This window comes from Plectropomus leopardus, chromosome 20 (assembly GCF_008729295.1).
Source record: "Plectropomus leopardus isolate mb chromosome 20, YSFRI_Pleo_2.0, whole genome shotgun sequence".
Lineage (NCBI taxonomy): Eukaryota > Metazoa > Chordata > Actinopteri > Perciformes > Serranidae > Plectropomus > Plectropomus leopardus.
Genome location: NC_056482.1, coordinates 17,126,753 through 17,145,620, shown reverse-complemented (window position 1 = coordinate 17,145,620; position 18,868 = coordinate 17,126,753). Strand labels below are relative to the sequence as shown.

The window sequence follows — 18,868 nt, the reverse complement described above, 5'->3', positions numbered from 1 at the left end:
TTCTCTGTTTTTACATTAGTCTTGTTGATGTGGATCATTACATAGACTGAGTGTACAAAATGTTTAAGGATCAGTTCTGATTTTTCTATCTTGATACAACAATACAATACTTGCATGCTTTAATAGGTACAAATGTAATGCAATCCAATACAACTGTTATACCACAAAGCCTACTTTTACAGTTTCCTTCATTGACAATTAATTCAGCGTTTAGGCAATGAAGTCATAGTTTGTTATGGTGTTGTACTGGACTGCATTATATTCAGAGGTGTTTCTAATATTATGTTGTGTCTTTTATAATATTCTGCCCCTTTCATGCATGTGAGTAGGAGGGACACCTGTCAGTATAGCAAAGTCCAGTGGGGCGACCTCTAGCTTACTGGGTAGAGTGTGCGCCCCATGTGCCTGACGCTTCTGCAGCAGCCCGGGTTAGAGTCTGGCCTGTGGCCCTGTGCTTTGCGTCATTCCCCCTTCTCTCTTCCACCTTTCCTGTCTCTCTCATACTGTCCTTTGTATAAAGGGAAAATGCTCCAAAAATAATCTAAAAAAACCTCAAACAAAGTCCAGCACAGCAACACCTTTAAACCTGAGAAAATGGGCTTGATTTCTTTCAAAAACATGGAAAGGCGGCAATAAGCGACTTAATAAAATGACCTATTAGTAGGAAATTAGTAAAAAGTTTCAAGAAAATTAACTGAAATGATCAAAAAAGTAAAATACCAAAAAGGAAATTATCTGTAAAAAGTGAAAAATAAATGCAAAAATAATAAATATGAAAAATATTTTTTTTCTTTAACCTAATTTTAATCATTGTTAGAATAATTCAGAATTTTCTTAATGTTTTCTCTAGCTGCTTGATAATTTTCTAATGATTCTCACTTTTTAGCTAATTTTCAGTCAATTTTCTAATTTACTAACTTTTTGTAGTTTGACAGATATTTCATGCCACATTGCTAATTGCCTTTTTTCTGCATGTTTTAGAAAGAAATCAAACCAACATGCTCATGTCTAAAAGGTTTTAATGCTTAAAGGGATCTGAACGCACAACTAAACTGATACTGATGCAGGTTTCAAAGAGTTAAATATGAACTTAGTAGTAGTGTATAGTTGTACCTAATAAAATGGCCACTGACTGTTTGTCTTACTTTCTTCTAATGGTATTTAGCTATGCAGATAGTTTTGACATGATTTGCTCTTAGATTTCTGCCCCTCCAAAATTAAACTAAAAAACCCCTAAAAAAAAAACCTAAAAAAATTAAACATCTCTTCTCAATGGACTGTGCAATTCAGCATGTTAGCATGTGCCAGATTTATTGTCTCTCTTGCTCTCTCTGCCTTCCTCTTTACACATTTGAGGCCTTTCCTCTGTCCTTTCCTGTGCACACACATGCCCCCTATTGCTAATTGGCAGGAATAGTGTTGTGTGATTCAGTCTGAGACACTTTATTTTCAATTTAGAGCCCGGACTGTGTACAAACACTGGATCTTCTTTAGTGAACACACAGAATGGACAATTTGCTAAATTTGACAAAAAGTATATTGTATTAGAATCGCTGACTGCACTTCTAAAATGAAGTAACGCCTTCTTGTGACCCTTCATCACATTACTGGTGATAGTAGTTGTAAGCAGGTCAACCAGAGAGTGATTTTACCTTCTTGGACTTTTCCATTTGAAGGATTTTCAATGGTCTAAGGAGTTGTACATAGCTGAATTTGAGAAAAAAAATTGGATGTGTTTAATTTTTTTAATGTAATCTCTTAATGTTGTGTGTGGCAGAAATCTCCCCGATGGATATGTCAAAACTATCTGCATGCCTAGGTAACAGACAAGTGAGGGAAACAAGTTTTTTTGTAGTCTAGATGAATTAAATCTTAAATCTAGTTGGAACTCCTAAAATCTGTTTCTTTGTATTATCAACCAAGGGTAATCGTATTGTATGTAATAAATATTTAATGAGAATAGCATCTACAGACCTTCTATTTTCCACTGCACTGTTGTGATTTATATAAAGCTGCAGAAGTACTCTAGACAATCTCAATATGAGAAATGATTGGACTCGCAGCTGCTCCTACATAATAGGTATGCATAGGATTTGCAGCTGAGTAAATGACTGCATGTATTCATTTGTCTTGTTTTTTAATAGGGGCCACACATTTGTTATGTCAGCCACAGAGCTAACAAGGGCAAAACGGTAAATGCAGTCTTACTGACCGTCACGGGGTCAAGGGACAGGTTTTGAGTCATGCATGACAGACTGAAGGGTAAAAGGACGAAGGTAAAATTGTGATGACCTGATAGGGCAGAGTTCAAAGCAGCGTTCCTTAATGGACTTCCTGGTTTGATTGACTGTCAGAGACTGTGGTAGCCTGGGGGTGGCTGCTGGTATGTGAGGTAACGTGGCGTGCATGTCTCCCTTCCAGCTCTTCATCCTGAGAATCAGAGTTAGTTATGTATCAGTGAAGAGACAAGGAGCTTGAATGATATTTCATATAAATAATATACATCTAATCAAACTCTGAAGAATAAAAGTGGTTGAAATGCATAACAGACTTCTACTTAATGGGTCATTATCAAAAACTATTCCACTATGATACATAGCCCTTTCCAATGCATCTGCTTTCTACTGATAAATATTTTGTTTTTCGTTTTGTTTGTTCTTTGTAAAGCATAATCGGCCTATGTGCTTTAAAGTGTAAATTCAAGAAACTTAAGTTTTTATTAAAGTAAATGGCAAAATCTGCATGTGATGCCTTTTAAAATATAGTGCATTTTGCCCCCAATCACTTTAATTAAAACCATTGTAATGGCATTAAGAGGGGTTCTTATGTGGCCAGTATGGCCATAAGGACTGATTAAGGTTACAGATTACGGCTTTTTAGAAAGACTAAAATAAAAAAAATGTGAACCTATCCTGTAAAAATGTCATATTCAATCTGATTTGAACTGTTTATCTTGCTCTCTTACTTGCCTGATCAAGGAAGACTTCCTCTTCTGTGCACCACAAATTGGTTGAAGTTCAAATAGCAGCTTGAGACAGGTCCAGACAACATTTCAGCAAATCTCTAAAAACTGATATCTGCTATGTTAAACTGGAATTTGTAATTGGGGGAAAAAAGTTGATAAAAGGCAAAATTTCTGGGCAAAGTGTTCTGGCTCTTTTGCTCTCCAGACAGACTGTTTACTTGCAGACAACCAGAGTCCACTCAAACATGATTGGTCAACTTGGACTCATAGACTGCCTTTAAAGATGGACGACGCATCCCCAGCTACCCCCACTATGCTTAAGTGAGGCTAAAACATTCAACATTCAAACTCTCTCAGACCCCAGCTCTTAAATATAACTAAAACATTTGTTTTAGTTTAATTAGTTTTCCCTGCAGTGTCCTCAAATTAATTTCCAGATATATTTTATGGTACTATTGATTATATTTAAAGCATTAATTGGCCTGGCTCCAGAGTGAACTTTAATCTTTTGCTGTCCATGGGCCAACAGGACACTTGACTTTCTCAAAGTCTAGATCTAACAAAAAAGTTGCCCGATAGAAAAGAAAATGTGTTATGAAGAGAAAAAATTAAAGTATACAATTCAAAGCGTACGTACACTGCAGAAGTAAACGTCTACAGTTTACCATAAAATGCCTTTTTTTAGACATGAATAAAATGCAAAAGCTGCTAAAGTGCTGCATTTATAGAATAGAAACCCCCATAGTGTCCACCCTCAGAAGCAGTAGTTCGCACCGTGTCAGCAGTCTCCTCCCCTTCAGTGTGCTCTCCATAGCGATTGTATAGCTCCATGTCAGACAGAGCGCTCTCCACTGCCTCCTCTTCATAGTCAGTGTGGTAGTCTGACTCTTCTGATGAAGGGAAGGAGTGGAGAACAGGAAGCAGAGAAGCACATCGTGGGTGAATAAGTTGGAATATGTGGTATGTAGAAGAGGTGACAAATAAAAGTGGGTGTGCAGGTGAATGAGTCAGAAAAGCAAAAATGTGAAGCATTGTGAGAAGTCAAACAGGGCAGTGTGACGAGTGAGGGATGACAGGTTATAAATAGAAAGAAGCAGACGAATGAGAAGGATAGAGATATCTGGGGTAAAAAAACCACTAGCTGTATAAGGTTGCACTTATAGATCATTTCTGAAATAAAAAAATGTTTCTACTTGATTACAAATGCTTAATTTGAATTATTAAATTTGCACAGCTCCTAATGTTCACTAGCATGTTACTACAGGGTATATGCATGAATTTTTAAGTTAAATGTAAAACCTTTTACAGCATTTTTAAATACCTCATAACCACTTCAAGTACTAACGGGTTATTTCAGCGACACAATTTACATTACATCAGATTCCCTAAACCCCTTCACTGGACCGTTTCAACACGATGGAGCAGCAGCTGTACTCCGAGCTGCCTCTGGATGTTAGCACTCTAAGGCTGAGTCTAGCCACCCAACAGAGGAAACTTATTTCGGCTGCTTGTATCTGCAATCTCATTCTTTCTGTCATTACCCAAAGCTCGCGACAATAGGACCTCGGGTACAGGGCCCCTCAGCCAGACATATCCAGTTCACCCTCACAACACATTTAAAATTGTCATAGTACGTCATATGTAGAGTCACACTTGTCTGTCAAATCTTAACAAATAATTCCAAAAATGTATTCTGCAACTGAGATTCAGCAAACCATTTCCTCCTCCATGTGAAACAGATTCATTTGCTAATAGAGTATGACAGGAAAATTCATCCAAAAAAATAAAAGCAAGCACCAGAAACACAAACATGGAGGAGAAACAATAACAGCGAGCCTACTCTCAGACACTGTGTGTATATGTTAAGAGAAAGTATGATCATGAGTGCAGCTGAAAGTGAGTGTGTGTCAACTACTTACCATCAACAAGAGCAGGTTTGACGGGCTCGATGCGGGACACAATTTCTGCCAGATCAGTAAAGGAAGCATTGGGACACGTCACCACCTGAAAGAAACACACATTTAAAACATACTCAAAATAGACTGAGAGGCTCTGATTTCAGGCGCTGGTTCTGTTTTAATCTGCTGGTATAGATAACTCACAAATTGTCTATTCGAATGATTCAATGTATTCCTCTTACGTATACTTATTTTCAGCAAATGGTGATGAAGAGGCACAAAATCTGACTGCATAACATTTCCAGATTGACAGCCCCTTCCTCTACCATAATGATCACTGATTGCTTTTCATGAAATCATTAGCTGCTTACCTTGATCTTAACTACTGTATTTTTTGTAACACCCTCCATTTTTTTTCATCTCTGCTTCCTGTTTGTTTGTTTTCTTCAGCATTTTGTGCATCATTACTGAAAACACTATGGAGAATCCATCGCGGTAAGAGACGCATTATTTCCCCTGAGAGTTGTACCCTACACTAGCACCTGAAAATAGAAGGGCACTCATTAACCGCTTATGCGGGATAGCTATTGTTTTAAAGAATGAAAATTGGATTCATTTATGAGACAGTTTCAAATCTGCACCATCCTTATCTCCACAATTACTCAGGTTGATTTGTTAGTTTGTTGCTTTGGGGCTATTATCAAAGCTCCTTTCAATATCTATACCCTGCTATTTTTCTTTTCATCGTGCTCATGTTGTTGTTCAGATTTGGGGTAAATATCTAATCTTTCTTCATTATCCTGTCTTCTTCCTTGTTTAGTTGGTCCTTTGTCTTACTTTGACATTGCTGAGGGACAAATCTGGTGCACAGTAAACCTGTTTCTCTGTGCTTTAGAGCAGACTAATGCAAAGTTTTACTGTTATTGCTTTAACAGCAGTGTAACCCGAGGCCTGACATGCTGTTGACAATGCAGTGCTGCTGGCAATGAGGATGTAGAACAGTAACAATGAGAGAAAATGTAACCATTATAATATACCCATGTGGTTGATTAAACATACATGTACTGCAAATGAGATTACAGATTGAGACCAGACTCATGAGGATGTGAATTGTACTTTGTTTTTGCACAGGTGGGTACTAATGCAGAGCAGTTACTGAGATAATGTGTTTGTGAGCTAATCAGTTTGATTGCAAAACTCAGGCGATCAAAACAAAAAGTGATTATATCACAGTATTTCATCGCAACTCTGTATTTGCATGTTTTTAAGTATCTTTGATAAAACCTAGAACTCGAGATGTTCAATTAGAAATTTCCAATGCCGACTGGTTCATTGTAGAGTTGAGTTAAAAATTATAAGTCATTATACTTTAGACCATAAGTAAAATTAGGACCAGGCTCTGCTGTTGCTCTGTATTGGATTGTCCTTAAAGGCCAAGTCCGGTATATTTCAACTTGAACGCTATTTTCTCATGTTTTTGTTTAACCATAAACAGACCCAAAACTTCTGGTGCCAATCCTTCTAGACTATAAATAAATAGTCATTTTATCATCGTAAAACAATTCATTCAAAGGCTGACAGAAAAAAAATAAAACTCACAAAGGTCGTCTTGCTTTGTCTTTCACGCTAACACACGCTAAATTGACTATTTTTTTTAAATGCAGTATGATGGGTTTGCCAATTCAGATGTCGAGGCTGTTTTTGGTTAAATTAAAAGGATCTTGCTGTTCAACAACAAGGCCTTATTCTGTGGGGATCTATTTCATAATGTTGTCAGACACTTAAAATGAAAACCTGAGCCTGTCAGTGGCAAAAACCTTTAGGGGACACACACTGATGGTGCACAAAGGCCCCAAGTGGTTACATTGCAGCCTTTTTGGCTGCTGCCAGCTTCAGCACCTCTTGCTCAATATTGGATCAATTTCAAAAATTACTGTTCACATTAGTACCTTCCCGAAAAATGGAAAAATAGGGTCTGGTTTTGTAAATACTAATCTAACCATTTAATTACTCTACTGTCATATATTCTTCATTATTCCCATATATATGTTTTCCCTCCCTCTATGCTTACATTGTTCTTGCTTTGGGTGTTGTGGAACTCCTCCTGGTGTCGGTCCTTTAGCATTTTCTCCACCACTCCGCTGCGACTCCACACGTCAAACACAGTCTTTCCATGCTGGTATCCAACCTCCTACGCAACACAAATGCTCACATGTCAAAAGTGTTTTCTCTAATGATGGGCAAAATCATTAATAAGATATGTCAGATTTTTGTCACTCAAACTTACAGCAATCTCATCAAACTTGCCAAACTCCAGTGTTCGGTATCTGTCGATTGGAGGTCTGATATACTCGCAGTAGTCGCTGCTCTTCACAGACTCTAGCTGCCTAACGCAGCACACGTAGGCCAGCCGAGTCTGAATCTCTGCCATGTTTAACACCTAAGACCGTATGTGTAGAAATTAACATATGTAGAACTGAAAAACACCCACAAAAAAAGCCTCATTGTTATTCATAAGACTCATTTACTTTTAAAATCCTCACACAGTCTGTTGTGTCTTTATTTTTAATCAATCCATTACCTTTACTTTCTCTGCTAGGGGGTTAAGGCGTTTCCATAGCAGCCACCAGCCTGAGAGTGAGTCTCCGTAATTAGTGAGGTTGGTTTCATCCCGGCTGCCCACGTCAATCGCTATCACCACTTTGGCCCCCATGGAGCGCGCCACATCAGCTGGGAGAAGAGGAGGAAATGTAAACAAAGGTGGGACAAAAGAAGAGGAATAATCTCTCTCACAGGGGTTTATGTGAAATATTTAAAATGACAAAAGAAAGAATGCCAATGGAATTCAGTTTTAATGACTGAGGGTAACAGACCTGGCAGGTTGTTGATGTAGCCTCCATCCATGAGCAGGTGTCCATCTTTGGGGTCGCAGAGAGGAGGCAGATACCCAGACAGAGACATGCTGGCTCGAACATACCGCCACAGAGAACCTAAAACCACAAACAGGCACCTCTTTTTAAGTCTTTTGTCTACTGAGCACTATGTATTTAATTGAAAGCAACAAACCTGAACTGACAGAAGATTAGACTCATCAGCGAGACTTATTAAAGGGTCAGTTCACCAACGAGGACAGTGGTGGCAGAAATCTTAGAGGCAGATAAGAAAAGAAACTATCTACTGCCGTGGCCAGATGCCACTTAGGATAAGAAAAATCTAAGTAACACTTTGAGCACACAAGAGCAAATGTTTCTTTTAAGGGGAGTCACTACAGCTGAAAACTTAGTTTTTTCTACACTGGCCAACTTTGAGATTCTCTACCACTTTGCATCTATAACATGTCTTCTTTCAAAGTGTCTGAAAGAAAATGTCCAAATTAAACATTTAGGTTTATTTAAGTTCAGATTTCAGAACTGAATTTTTGAGGTGGGCATCTTACCACTACAAAGCTGCACTCTGCACTGTATGTGTCCAATTGTGTTTTTCGTTTGTCTGTTTACAGTATGTGTTGTGTATGCACTGATGTTTTTACACAAAAGACGTTGTTGTGATTTCTGAATATTTATGAAAAAGCACATATTTAATTAGATAATTAATCATTTGCATAATTTAACTTTCTGAAAACTTGCACTTTTAAAAAATTTTGTCTTAATGTCAGAAAGATTCAAAGTTAAGAAAAAATTTCATGGTGATATCTATAAAATATTTACACAATTCACCTGTAGTGTCATATTTTTTGTCTATAAATGTTTACAATTTTACAGGCTACATACCTGTAAAGGCCAGTTTTTTCTAATACTGACAGCCAGAAATCTTCTCTTCACACTTACAAATACCACATTTTCCAGTTTTATTCCTATCTAGTATATTCTGAATGTTTTTACTGGAGCTTTGTTCATGCAAAAATATGGTGAAAATGCTCTTTTATGGCTGTTTTGACAGTATTTTCTAACTTATGAAGCCATAAAAACAGAAATCCAAAATTCCCCTTATACAGACCTTTGACTCTGATGTGTCAATAAAATAAAACAAAAGTTTGAACCTGGCTTCATCCAATATTCAGATATCTGTTGTGGAAATGTATGCAAATTAGTGAATATTTAATTCAATAATGCCCTGTTTGCATATTTAAACATACTAACAATAATTGTGTTAAGTTTGGTGGTGTTGTCTTTTAGTTAAAAGTTTTTCCCAATTCACTTAAATTTAAAAAAGAAAAAAAAAAAAAACAAACACTGTACTTACCATCAGTGTGTACTCTCATGGTCGAGGCAGTGATGTCAGTTGTGATATTGAAATATGGGATCCAAAGGTCCTGCACACATAGAAGGTTACATTGAAACAGACACATTATGACACATTATTTCAAATGATACATTTATTTATCATGCACCACCACCAGATTTTTTGATTCATTGTCATCACAGAGTTTGTAAGTGAACTCACCTCAATCTGTTTGCTTTTAAAGACATTGCTGATGCTGGAGTTGAATGAAGCACCGGAGAACATGGAGGTGACCGGGTATGTTAAATCCAGAACCTTCTTAAACACTGATGTCATTTCCTGCAAGGAAAGCATGAAAAAGAAATAGAGATTTAATGACTTATATCCTGAACACAACAAGATGTTCTCTTCAGCAAAAAGCAGAATTGGGAATAAAAGTTTGATTTGATGTAAGAAAATCTGATGGGATTCTGATTAATTGTCTGTGCTGTATGTAAAATGTTTCTTTCTACACATGCTTTTCTTAGCAATTTTAAAAATGTTCACTCCTCCTACAAAGCATCAATATCAAATTTCAACAGAGCTAACTGCCCAGTTCTAGCTTTGCTATGGGCAATCTCTTTATTACAACAGTAGTTCTTTTAATTTGATACGATGGTGCAGCAACCAGGCCAGCTGCTCCTAAAGGGAAGAACCAGAGGAGGAGGAGCTGGATACACTATAGGCAGACAAATCATACCGCATGTTCAGCCTGCAGACCTGGAGACTGAGCAGGTGTCTCAAATCAGTCGTCATGAATGGTCACACGATTAAAGACGTGAGTATGAATTTCATATTAAAACTGAAAAGGTTCCGTTCATGAGCTAAATGTGCAAAGCACTCAGGCAACAGCAACCCATTACTTTTGATGGTTAATCAGCAAAGCGTGATTAATTATATGAAAGCAGAACAGAGGTAATAAAATAAAAATGCTGTTAGAAAGTGTGACCTTCACAAGGACACAATCATAAGCAGAAAATTGAAACTCTTTGAAATTATTTCTCTCACCGAACTGGAGCAAGTGGAGGAGGAGCTGTTGAACTCAGCCTCTCTTCCACAAAACAGGATGATAATCTTCTAAATTATTCCTCTTGAACTGTTTGTTTGTCACAATTACTTGGCCTAATTCTCAACATAATTACAAAAATGCCATCTAAGGAGTGAACACTTTTAGATTGTGTCTCCAAACACTGCAGTAAGCAGATGTTGTCTAACATACTGAAGATGTTTGATCAAGGTCACCATGAATCAACATTTTACTGTAAATTATTTAATACAGGTTAAAAAAAAACTGTGAAAACTGATGATTCGAATGAAATTCCTACTTGATGTAAAGTAGATCAAAATATCACTGGCTCTTAATACAAGACAAGTGTAACTGTTGCTTGAACTCTCACCATTGCCCATTCTCTGGCCCTCATCCTCATGCGGCTGTGGCTTCGGTCCTCAGCATATAGTGCCCCCATCAGGGAACCGATAGAGGTGCCACCAATGAGGTCCACTGGGATACCAGACTCGCAGAGAGCTCGCATAATGCCCACCTGGGAACAGCCCCTGAACAGGAAGGTGAAGGAATATGAAGACAGAGATAAACGTAACTATTTAACCAAAGAGGCGGATATACCTCGCCGGCAGAAAGATTAAACCAAAAAAACAGAGATTTTTTTAAATACGATTTTTTTCCTTTCTGATACCGGAATTTAGCCGATACTGAGCACCAATACCATAACATACCACTGCATGGAAAAAAACACCTTTGTATTACTAACCCTGTGGTTTTGAGATGATTGCTATTATTGTTTGGTACAGGTCAGGTCAAACCCTTTATGAAACATGAACCAATACATGCAAATAATTAATTAAATAAAACTTTCTTTTATTATCTAATTTGACTGTCAGGCATTTAAAACATTTTTTTTAAAATCTCAGGAATAAATGACAATTCCTTTGAAATAGAAACTTAAGGTGCCATCACAATCTATTAGCAAACAATAATAGAGCCACCTCTTGAAAGTGAAGCCTTGTATACTGTTTGCTTATAGCTGGTGGGACTTTCAAATCCAAATTGCTAACATTTAGAGGCTAATCTCACACTTTTAAAGGGAAATCAATTCTTCTTTGCCGCTCTAAAACAGTAGTTTCTGCGCAAGTTGGCTGCACAGCACAATTTCTGTGTGTGCTATTACCCGACAATTTTAGAGCTACTAGGAAAAGTTGATTTCTGAGAAAACTGAAGTTTTACTAGGCTGTGAAACAACTTAAAGGTTTATTAATAAATTAAGTGGTATTGGATTGGTGCATAGACTTACCTACTTGCTGATACCCAATCCAGCATTTTAGTTAGTATCTGAGGCATTTTCAATGCTGTTAATTAATATCGAAACAACTATCTACCAAAAAGCTCTCTAACTATGGGTTTTAGCCTTTGACAGTTATCAAATCCATTAAGCCAAGAAAAAGTATCAAATTACAACGTTTGTGTCCTAGATTACAGCATATTATGACATGAGCTTCATAATAATATGTCATCACAATTTCAAATGTAAAACTTGAACAGAAATGTATAGAATACTTTACACTAAATGTTATTAATTGTATTAAAATTAAAAAGCAACCTTTTCCAATCATTAGAGGTTGCTCATGTTTGTTGCATTACATGGAAGGTTATCAATTAATGAGTTGTGCAACAATTTATTTCAGAAACACACAACAAAATCACGACCCTTCTAAAACTTTCATGAATTATCACTAATTCCATGATTTTGTAAAGCCTGAAAAAAATGACTATTCCAGGTTTTCCATGACCATGGGAACCCTGGAGCTTTTAGAGTAACTGATTGGACAGAAAAGTAGGGTTACCTGGCTCCTCCTCCCCCAAGGATAAGAGCTATAGCATTGCCCGTGAGGACACGAGCCAGGCGGGAAAAGTCTGAGTGACGGTCTGCTGGCTTCTCGAACACACGTTGATACAGCTCCATCTGAAAAACAGGGAAATTACTGTAATAAAAGTAGAGATAAAGGAGTGAGTTTGCGCAAGAATAGAGAGGAACTGAATGGATGAAAGAAAATAAGTAGATGTTGAATAAGAAAGAAAGGAAATGATAAAGTACTAACAGAGAGGTTAGGAGAGTAACAGCCAAAAGGGAACAAAATAAAGTGTTTAGATCTGCAGATGAAAAAAAAAAAAAAAACTCTCGGGCCATATTTTCCATTCCTACCAGTTTGGGCAGGCTCCTCTTAGAGAAAACCCTTCGGGGACAAGAAAGATGGAGGTGTCTGGAGATCCAGCTTCGCATGTTGAGCCAGTCCACAGTCCCTTTGGGTGGGGGGCCGTCTTCTCTGTGCAGCAGCACCAGCTGCTTCTGGGCACGCACTGCACTTCCTTCCAACATACGCTCCAGCTAGAGGGAAGACATCGAGCACAGATGTTTCAGAACATTTATTCTCACTTTCATCAGAGTGGCTCATGTGTAGCACTTGCACAGAATTTTGAGTGCTTGCCAAAAAAATGCGGCAAACTCGACGACTAGAATTTCAGTGAGCACAACATCAGCACGTGTACAAATATGTGACTGCAATCTAATATCTAAGTTTGGGAATTATTTTACTTGTGGGAAAGATCAAGCAACAATTTTAGTAAGACTATTATTATGTAATTAACCATTATATGTAAAGAGCTGCACTGTAGTTTTGGATAGCATGCTGAGCAATAACAACAAAATGGGAGATTATTTTAGAGATTCATTTTTAATTTTAATTTTTTTTATTTCATTAGCATTTTTTTCAAGTGCAATTTCCCAACTGAGGTTGTTTTTTTGTCTTTTAAAAAAGGCTAAATAGTCTGAGAGGAAGGTCAGATCTGTTACTCAGACAAAAGGCCATCTGCTAAAGGTTTAGTGTATGTGAAAGGTAAGAGGGTGTCTGTGTGTGTGCCCTGAAAGATAAAATCAACCCAGAAAGCTATGACTCATTCCGAGCCTGAGCAAATATTGATCCCTCTTTCCATTTCTCCCACCATCTCCTGTTAAAGGGGGGATACATTCCTTACATTTCTCTGTGCCCATTTTTCCTTTGGAAGGCAATTATCTTTCCCTTCATCAGCTGGACGGACACTTCCTTTCTCCCACACCCCTTTCACAACATCCATCCCCACTTTTCTCATTTTGCCAATATGCCCAAGGGTCAAATAATAACCTTTCACAATATGTGTGACCATTAAGTTAGTTAAACCCATGGGTACAACCATGATTCAGGAGCATAATGATCAGCACAGACCCTAATATCAGAAACAGAACTGTTAATAGTAATTGGTGTGATGATTTCTCTGGAGACAAAAAAACTAACAAAGGCGAGAGAATGTATGGTCAACTGTAACACAGATCATTAACCCATTAATGTTCCAGATGATAAAACCTGTCGAGAGGCGAGAAGATTAGTCGCCAAAGAAATTTACTGACAACATTGTTTTAACAATAGTTAGAGGATAAATCTAGTGTTGTTCTATATTTTTTTTTTGATATCTCTGAGTAAACAAATCCCATGAAAGACCAAATTCAAAAATGAACCAAACTGACAATTACTGTTTGTGTAGCCACACCCTGATATAATTTATTCCTCTGTGCCACAGACCTCCACTGTGGTAATAAAACGAATACTATAAGGCATGGGTATCGCAGTTTATTTTGAGTCAATCTCTCATACACTGTTCTGCTTAAGTAAATACTTACTAGGTGACCAAATCTGCCTACACGTCCGTACATGTACAGATTACTATAAGAGTATATGACATATCACTTCATATTCTCATTACTCATCCGCCTGCTCAGCCTATGCTGCATAGAGAGAGTGAATAAGTCAAATTCAACGAAATTATTCTGAGAATATGTAGTGAACAGTCACAAATTCTACGCAGGGTTCCTGCAGCGTAAGGTACTTTTTTTAATGCCACTTGGAATTAAGTTTAACACCAATTTTCTAATAATCGTAACGGAAGAAGTACAATTTTCATTTTTTTGCCCAAATGTTGATTGTAACATAAAACATGATGTTTTTTGTCCAATGAAAAAGTTAGATTATCTTTGTCAAATGTTGAAAAAAATCAACCCTTTTTAGAGTGGAACACACTGAAAACAACGAATACATTATATTGTCAATAAAGTTTCTATTGGGTTTACCAACAGAAGGGGGAAACATCTGGCTCCTTTGGACTTTTTTTTTTTTGGCAATTTTGAGTTTCTTACTCTGAATGTGAGATTCGACTGCTTGGATTCCCATCATGATTTTAAGAGGAAGAATTTATTAAATTATTTTACAATATATATATTTAGAGATTTTATGCTACGTCAGAAAAAAATGATTAACCCCTATTATAATCCTTCTTCCCATGTCATTTTAAGACTTTTGAAATATAAATTTAAGTCATTTAATACAAATTAAGGCCTTCATTTTAAATTATTGAATCAATGCCTTTTAAGACTTTAAGGATTTGATTCCTGCTATAGATGAACATCTACAGACAAAGTGAAACAGTTGAATTGTTGCTGAATCCAGACCAATGAGCTGATGAAATGTTATGAATACCATAAAAACCATCTGTTGTTGGATTATCTAAATTAGTCTTAACCATTACTTCTGTTTGAGTAATGTTGACTAAAAACTACAGTTCTCAGCTGTTGTGGGAAATAAAATGAAAGGCCCTGCAAACCCACATCGGTGTATATAATCTCACCGACTGATTATTATATTTTTATATTTTTACACACTTTATACCCTCAACACATTATTTATTTTGTTTTATTTATTCACATTCAAGTGCAAATTATTTCTTATTTTTACAGTGTTTTTCTTTTATATTTTTACACACTTTACACATATTTTGCAAATTTATTATTCTTAAATATTCACATATGAATGCTAATTGGTTTTATAATTACTGTATTTCTATTTTAGATTTTGTCATCCAGGGTACAGTAACATCTAGCTAGCAGAGAAAGGATCCTCTGCTTTGGCTGGAAACAAAATGTTAGTGTTCTTGGTTCCACTATTCTGAGCTGCGTGACCTTGATGTCAGAGGCATTCTGTAAATGATTTAAGAAAATGTCAGAAATAAATGATTCATAAAATTCTACCAACTATGTCTCAGGGTTTTTAATACTTTTGAAAGACTGATTTAAGAATTTTTTTTTTAAATAATTAACGCCTAATTTTAGATTCATAAATTCAATGCATTATAAGACTTTTTAAGGATCTGCAGGAACCCCGTTTATAGAACAAACAAACTGTGCAAGCCCAGCAAACCAAAACATTCCTAAACTCACAGTTACCGTCACCACTGATTCTCACCTCACTTTTCTCCACCTGTAACCCACCCCTAAACACCTCACCTCCCCAACGGCGGGGTCCTGCTCTCCTAGTCCCACAATAATGATGCAGTCAGCCTGACGGATGCACCGCTGTGTCCATGGGGTCAGTGTGTAGTCCGTCTGGTAAAGAACTATGCGATGGATGTCTTCTTGTTGGCCCAGCCAGCTGGACAGACGGTACTCATGGACACTGGAGAGGAAAGAAGTCCATTAATGACAGGCAGCACTGTCTAGCTGGCAGCACACAGTAGATCCATTTTTCCTCTGCGCCAATAAAGCATACTTAAACTGAATTTAATGAGTGAGTTGGAAAGACGGTGAGCCCAAGGAAAAGAATAAATATGCCAACAAGTAGTATGCGTAGTAGTAGGCATATCTGGGGGTTGCTGAAAAGCACGCAACTTTTCAGACATCCACAAACCATACCTGTCTAATGCTGCAACTCCAAGTCGCTGTTTGATAATATCACTAGTCAGCAGAAGAGTGGGACCTGTGTGTGAGAGATCACAGCAGTTAGTCAATATGTCTGGTCGAAGCACTTGACTAAATCCACTTGACTTAAGCCCCTTTCACAAATGCACTGCACAGCTGAAATTATCTAGATAACTGCGAGCTGTATGTCAGAACAAATGTCCAAATCAGTTGGACCGGACATGAAATGGACTTTATCTTGCCATTTCCCTAGTGCAAAGTCTGTATAATGTCCGATTGTGCCCATGTGTGAACAACGCAAGTAAATGACTTAAGAGTTTGCAGCAAGCAAGTGATGATGTTTCTATCATGTGGCTTGTGCAAAATCAGAGGAAAACAAACACACAAAGATGGAAATGAAAATGTCTAATGGAGACTTGGAGGTTTATGACCAAATTATGAACCGGCTTTGTGACCATAGCATAAAACCGGTCATGACTTGCCTCCTGCATGCTCTATCCAGGTGTCACCCTCACTTAAACCAAACACAGTGTTTCCAGTGGGTGAAAACATTTCTGACACAGAAATCTCCTGTTGTGTGCTACATCTGTGAAAAAAAAACTTTGGATATTGTCTAGAGTTCATCTGAAAAAATGGCTTTTAACAGGTAACGTGTGTTGGTAAAGAGCTTTTAATCACAATAAACTAAGAATGCACATGCACATGCATGATATCGGCACATCATCGGTAGGGCTGTGCAATTGATCAAATTTCAATTTTAATTTCAGCTCAAAACAATGTAATCAAGAAAAAGCAATTACTTTTCCACATTCCATTCTGCAAGTGTACACTTATTTTGTCTTGTGCCCTGAATGACACATGCATGCGCATTTTCACCCCTCAAATAATAAAAAAACAAAAGGAGAAAAGGACAACCCCATCGACATCCACCGCAATTACAAAAAGCAACTCAATAGTAATTAAATTATGGAATTAAAAGAAGCTCAATGGGAAAAGTATTAAGTTCAACTGATGATAGAAGTATTTTTTCTGTTTAATAAATGCAATTTTGTCAATTTTCACTGACAAAGTGAACAGGTACAAAATATCAACCCAAAGTATTTCTATTATTTTGCACAATCACTAAAATATTACATACATTGAAAAGCATTGTATTTCAAGTGTCCATCTGCTGGTGGTCCATCATGATAAGAGTATGCATAATATGATGTTAATGCCACTACAGAAGAGACATGATGATCACTAAAATTTGGTGTAAACGAAAAAGAAAAAAAATGTATATATATTTTGATATCAGTATTTGGTCATTTACCAATTAAGCTGTTTTAGATCAGCATATCGGATATCTGCAAAAAATCCAATATTGTGCATCCCGACAATAAACCAAAAAATGGAGCTGCCCTTAGAGTACAGTTTATATACTTTGTTGGCTGTTAAATATATATTCAAAACCCTAAAAAAAAAACCACAGACACACACACACACATCCGGTCCATCACCCCTCTTACAGTCACTTCGTAAAGTCTTATAATAAATACTCCTATTATAATAACAACCTAATCTCTTATTTTGACATGAACTGACCCTGGTTATCATATTTGACACAAAGCACACACACACAGCAGGCACCTTCCCATTTCGGATTAGGGACTGGAGTAAACAGAACCTCTGAAACTAATCCACAGCGGAAGAGCCAGAGCAGTTACATCATAGCAGGAAGTCCCTCTGATACAAGACCAACACATCACACCTAAGTTGTTTCATAGACTCTAGCAGCATCACAAGATGTTTACAAAGCCCCCTCAGGATCTAAGTGTTCTCACACCTGAGCTCTGACCTCCCTGTGGAGGACGTAGTGAAATATTAAACAGAGTAGGAAAATTTTGAGCTCCTGGTTTTTTTTCTTACCTATTGCCATGAGTGCATGCTGCAGCTCCAGGGTGAAGGCAGTGAGAGGTACTTCTTCTGACACAGGCAGGACTGTCACAGTGGAGAGGTTGGAGGCCTGGTTCCCTGCATCCCACTTACTACCCGGAGTGTGGAGGGCCAAACTACGAGCTGGGGACAAACATATTAGTTAACCTCCCTCCAACAATGAGTTGATATAGACGCAAACACCAGTGAACACTCAGCACACATGTAGATGCACACACCTGTCAGAGGACCATTGACCTGCTGGAGGATCTTCTGTCCCAGTAAGTGGATCAACCTGGTGACAACCTGTGTGACACAAACATTTCATAAGACACCTGTGTCGTGGTTGCACTGATGCTGTGTTCCTACCTGGGGCTGGGGCTGTGCCTGGATCGTGGGTCTTGGTTGCACTGATGCTGTGATCCTACTACTTCTACAGCCAATATTATTAGTCATGATTCCACTATTAATATACACTTATGACTGTTATCGCCACAAACATTAACAACAATATATGTATGTAATATTACATGCTATCATAAATTACATTTATTAATTTGTATGTCTATTACTATTGTTATATGTTATACAATATTACCATTATTGTCATTTAATTATAATTAAATTTTTCTGTCTGTCCTGGAAGAGGGATCCCTCCTCAGTCGCTCTTGAAGTTTCTACCATTTTTTCCCCCACTGTAGCGTTTTTTTGGTGGAGTTTTTCCTTAGTCAGTATGAGGTCTAAGTACAGAGGGATGCTCTATGATCTAAAACACTCTGAGGCAATTGTGATTTGTGATAATGGGCCTCATAAACAAAACTGATTGACTTGACCCAATAGACAGACAGAGGTGGGAGTGAGTTAAACATGTGCAAGTCACAAGGAAGTCTTAAGTCTTAACCTTCAACTATCAAGCAAGTCCCAAGTCCCTGTGGTGAGAATTAAGCAAGTCATGTCCCTGCTACAAGTCAAGCAGGTCACAAGTCAAGTCATATGAAATTCTGATGATCTACCCTGGAGGGTTTTTATTTCTACAG

The 18,868-nt window shown here is 37.5% G+C and overlaps 1 protein-coding gene across 2 annotated transcripts in view; it reads right to left on the bottom strand.

Annotated features, from left to right (window-relative positions):
- Nucleotides 1–855: 855 nt before the first annotated feature.
- LOC121959423 (patatin-like phospholipase domain-containing protein 7) overlaps nt 856–18,868 on the bottom strand; it is a 37,963-nt gene continuing 19,950 nt past the window's right edge. The window contains exons 21-36 of one of the 2 annotated variants that reach the window (XM_042508693.1): nt 18,071–18,137; nt 17,826–17,975; nt 15,912–15,975; nt 15,507–15,675; nt 12,342–12,524; nt 11,983–12,101; nt 10,521–10,677; nt 9,307–9,423; nt 9,106–9,175; nt 7,737–7,853; nt 7,445–7,593; nt 7,151–7,303; nt 6,935–7,054; nt 4,885–4,969; nt 3,740–3,855; nt 856–2,430 (exon numbers count right to left, since the gene is read on the bottom strand). In XM_042508693.1, coding sequence (XP_042364627.1) covers nt 2,323–2,430; nt 3,740–3,855; nt 4,885–4,969; nt 6,935–7,054; nt 7,151–7,303; nt 7,445–7,593; nt 7,737–7,853; nt 9,106–9,175; nt 9,307–9,423; nt 10,521–10,677; nt 11,983–12,101; nt 12,342–12,524; nt 15,507–15,675; nt 15,912–15,975; nt 17,826–17,975; nt 18,071–18,137 — 1,944 coding nt within the window. In that variant the 3' untranslated portion in view covers nt 856–2,322. The remainder of the gene's footprint in view (nt 2,431–3,739; nt 3,856–4,884; nt 4,970–6,934; nt 7,055–7,150; nt 7,304–7,444; nt 7,594–7,736; nt 7,854–9,105; nt 9,176–9,306; nt 9,424–10,520; nt 10,678–11,982; nt 12,102–12,341; nt 12,525–15,506; nt 15,676–15,911; nt 15,976–17,825; nt 17,976–18,070; nt 18,138–18,868) is intronic. The other variant, XM_042508694.1, reaches the window with a different exon arrangement.